This window comes from Sinocyclocheilus rhinocerous, unplaced genomic scaffold (assembly GCF_001515625.1).
Source record: "Sinocyclocheilus rhinocerous isolate Xijiao unplaced genomic scaffold, SAMN03320098_v1.1 scaffold364, whole genome shotgun sequence".
NCBI lineage: Eukaryota > Metazoa > Chordata > Actinopteri > Cypriniformes > Cyprinidae > Sinocyclocheilus > Sinocyclocheilus rhinocerous.
Genome location: NW_015659024.1, coordinates 770,058 through 773,828, shown reverse-complemented (window position 1 = coordinate 773,828; position 3,771 = coordinate 770,058). Strand labels below are relative to the sequence as shown.

At 33.5% G+C, this 3,771-nt stretch overlaps 1 protein-coding gene across 1 annotated transcript in view; it reads left to right on the top strand.

Moving 5' to 3' along the window:
* The window catches only part of syncripl (synaptotagmin binding, cytoplasmic RNA interacting protein, like), a 34,999-nt gene that overhangs the window by 19,955 nt on the left and 11,273 nt on the right, over positions 1–3,771 (top strand). Inside the window, exons 9-10 of the mRNA XM_016531849.1 lie at positions 1,795–1,944; positions 2,023–2,144. Of these exons, the coding sequence (XP_016387335.1) occupies positions 1,795–1,944; positions 2,023–2,144 (272 nt within the window). The remainder of the gene's footprint in view (positions 1–1,794; positions 1,945–2,022; positions 2,145–3,771) is intronic.

Genomic DNA, 3,771 nt, shown 5'->3' with positions numbered 1-3,771 from the left:
GTGTGATCAGGTGTGGACCTAAACTCTGGGTGTGAATCACTCAGGTCCCTTGCTCAGTAGTCAGTGGTTAAGGGCTTGTCCGAGCTCAGAATAGCTTTACTCGGGAGCCAAAGTTGATTTTGTGACACTGTTACTGCACAGATGCAACAGTGCTGCGAGATCCAGTGAGAAGCGTTTGAATTCATCGCACAATGATAAGATTGCTGCGAGATCTAGTGAGAATCTATTATAAATAGCGCTGACATACGTCAGGAAACCAGAACCGGTAACGCTAACTGTGACCATGTTGTTGTGGTAGAAATAGTCAAATGCATTACATCATTCATTTCAGGGTTTGTACAACCTTTTGAGAGAGAAATTCAAGCACTTTTCAATGACTTTCAAGCATTTCACACAACTATTTCTAACTAAAATGATCCAGTTTGAATGTTATTTTTAATGGGATGACCAAAATATACTTTGAGGTAAACAAACACTTATGTAAAATTTAAAAAATACATCAAATCACAATTATAACCAGTAGACAGCAGCAGAGGAGCACTTATTGGCTTATTAGTCATTCATTTCTACTTTTCCCTCTATATTTTGAAATTATAAATCACTATTATAAAATATCTTGTAATATATATTTTGTCAGAATTTTACACTTTTTTTTTTTTTGTGTATGAAGTAAGAAAAGTTACTAAGTGCCTTGAAAAGCAATCTTTTCTTCAATTTGCTACTAAATCACACATAATCACTGAAGTTGGTCAGTTCCATATACTAGAAGAATAATGGTACGTTTAATGAGAGTGGAATATATAGATTTTGCACCTGTTACTGTTAATAAAAGTAAATTTTGTATACTATGCACTTAACTAAAGCTTAGTGCTTTCCTGTCAAATCTGTATAAACAATAAACATTAGAAAAATAAACAAGAAATTAACATGTAATATTATTAGTAACTGCACTTATTAATGCAAAACAATAGTCATTTTATGATTAAATTATTAAAACCACCCCCAGCGCTACCAAATCTGCTCCTGGCACCACCATCTGTAGAACTTAGTGGCGCTGGTGCCACTGCTCTCAAATGTTACACGCTTGATGCTTTTAAATCTTTAAAATCTGCAGTAAAAACGAAACATAGGACATTTTTCTGTGCATGTAAGCGGCATGCAAGATTTGAAGAAAAATTAAACTCTTTCAGCTCTAGACTACTTCAAATAATCCTGTAATCTTTTATTTAGCATTACAGTAATTAGAGAAGCCATGAAGTGCGTGCATAAATAAAATTATTTATGTATTCTGACGATATTAGTCAAGTGGAGCTGTGAAGTTGGAATGAGAATCTCAAAACCTTTACACTGAACACATTACAGCAATAAGAAAGATTTTTAACTGTGCATGTAAGCGGCATGCAAGATTTGAAGAAAAATTAAACTCTTTCAGCTCTAGACTACTTCAAGTAATCCTGTAATCTTTTATTTAGCATTACAGTAATTAGAGATGCCATGAAGTGTGTGCATAAATAAAATGTGTATACTGACGATATTAGTCAAGTGGAGCTGTGAAGTTGGAATGAGAATCACAAAACCTTTACACTGAACACATTACAGCAATGAGAACGATTTTTAAATTTGAAGGTCATTTGTGCTTATTTGTTACGCCAGTGCTAGATGAGAAAATATCCTAAATTGTCTTTTTCTCTACGCAAAATATTTTCCTGTGTGCTAAATGAGATTCACATGCCAGAGCCTTGAATTATAAATGGTCAGGTTTATACTGAATAATTTTTTGCATGTATTGTTTAGGTCAAAGTCCTCTTTGTAAGAAACCTGGCGAGCACAGTAACGGAAGAGCTTCTCGAGGAGACGTTCTGTCAGTTTGGCAAGCTGGAAAGAGTTAAAAAGCTTAAAGACTACGCCTTCATCCACTTCGAAGAGAGAGATGGCGCTGTTAAGGTAAATATCTCTTCCTCTGCATCATTTGAGAGGTTGCTGGTAGTTTATGCACAGATTTTAACCAGGGTTTTTCCGCAGGCTCTAGCTGAAATGCATGGGAAGGATTTGGAAGGGGAACAAATTGAAATCGTCTTTGCAAAGCCGCCTGACCAGAAGAGGAAAGAGCGAAAGGCCCAGAGACAAGCTGCTAAAACTCAAATGTAAGGCGATTTATGAGATCTGTCACGTAACTAACTCTCCACGAACACACATGGAGAAATATAGCACAAGAATGCTCTCAAGGTCTAAAAATGACATTAAAATATAGAGCAAAAGTCTATAGGACGAATTATTTCAGCTTTCTGAAGTCACCTGATGCATTGTGTGAGGAACAGACTGATATTTAGATCATTTTATGTCAGTATCTGCTGTACTGTTATAAAGATCTCCTTGATTTGCATTACAAGCATCAGAATTTCATCTTATTAATATCAGCATCTGCACCAAATTGCATATTTCTGCTCAGTTTGAGTTTCTGAATAGATGTTTTTTTTCCTTCATATTCCCACTGTATGAGCCACAAAAGCCTATACTGCTCAACAAAAAACATTAAATATTTTTTTATATATTATATTTTTTTGAAAGTTCAATAAGCAGTTACATTAACAAAAAATACTACTTTTTTTTTTTTTTTTGGACTGATATTTCATACGTCAGACTTTACAGGGTTAAAATACAGGAAAATTACCCCAACTTGTTTTTTTCTCCACTCACATTTTAATATTCATTAAGGAAGTAAATGCAATTTATCATGAATAGAATATTTCAATATAAAATATAAAAATACAAACTGATTGAAGTAAAACAATAACATGAGACTTAAAAATAATTCAGAAACACCTTATTTAAAGTTTAGTTGCACCTACAAGTTGCATTTAATATCAGTCAGTTGGGGGCAGTTAATCTAAAAGTTGAGAGTTTTTTACTAAATAAATAATTTACCAAATAGAAGAAGAAGAAAAAATCAAACAAAGTGAAGTACTTTTCATTTCTGAAGTATTTGAGTTTATTTATTATATAAAGCCCTTTTTGTCGATTTTCATAACTACATGTATAAACAACTATATTGTGAAATATATCGTTACCGTGAAATAAATTTACCAGATGTCGCATAGGTCATACAAGACTGACTCATGCATTTTTGCTTAAAGGTGAAGACCCTACTCAATGTATGTTTTGCAAGGTTCTCCTTTCTGTTAAACATATTTTATTGGACTGTCCAGCTTTTAATGTACAGAGAAAACTCTTTTATGAAGTGAACTCACTTAAAGAGTTTAGTAAAATTTAGCCAGGAAAAGTTTTAGAATTTTTATCACATGCTAATGTAAAAAATCTTGATATAACTTGTTTGTTTGTTTGTTTGCTGGTTTTTATTGTATTTGTTATAGTTGTATTTTTTAAATTGTTTTTGCCATGAAAATAGCCTTTGATGCTGACATGGCATTAAATAAATATATATACTATACTAGTGGTGGACCGATATATCGCCAAGGCCGATATTTGGCGTTTTTCAAATATCGGCATCGGCCGATATGTTTTTTCTGTTTGGCCGATGCTTTCGAGTCGGGACTTTTATTTTGAAGGCGCTGAGAGCGGCAGCGCCTGAGCACACAGTGCTCACATTCTCCCTCTTGTTCGCTGTTGTTCTGTCTAATACGGATAGAAGTCTGTCTAATAATCCGATAGAACAGTTAAACAAAGTAATTAATGTATACAAAAAGTATTATAATGATTGCTTTTATATTATTAGTAATAGAAAGGCAAACATTATAATACTTTCTCGTTTGC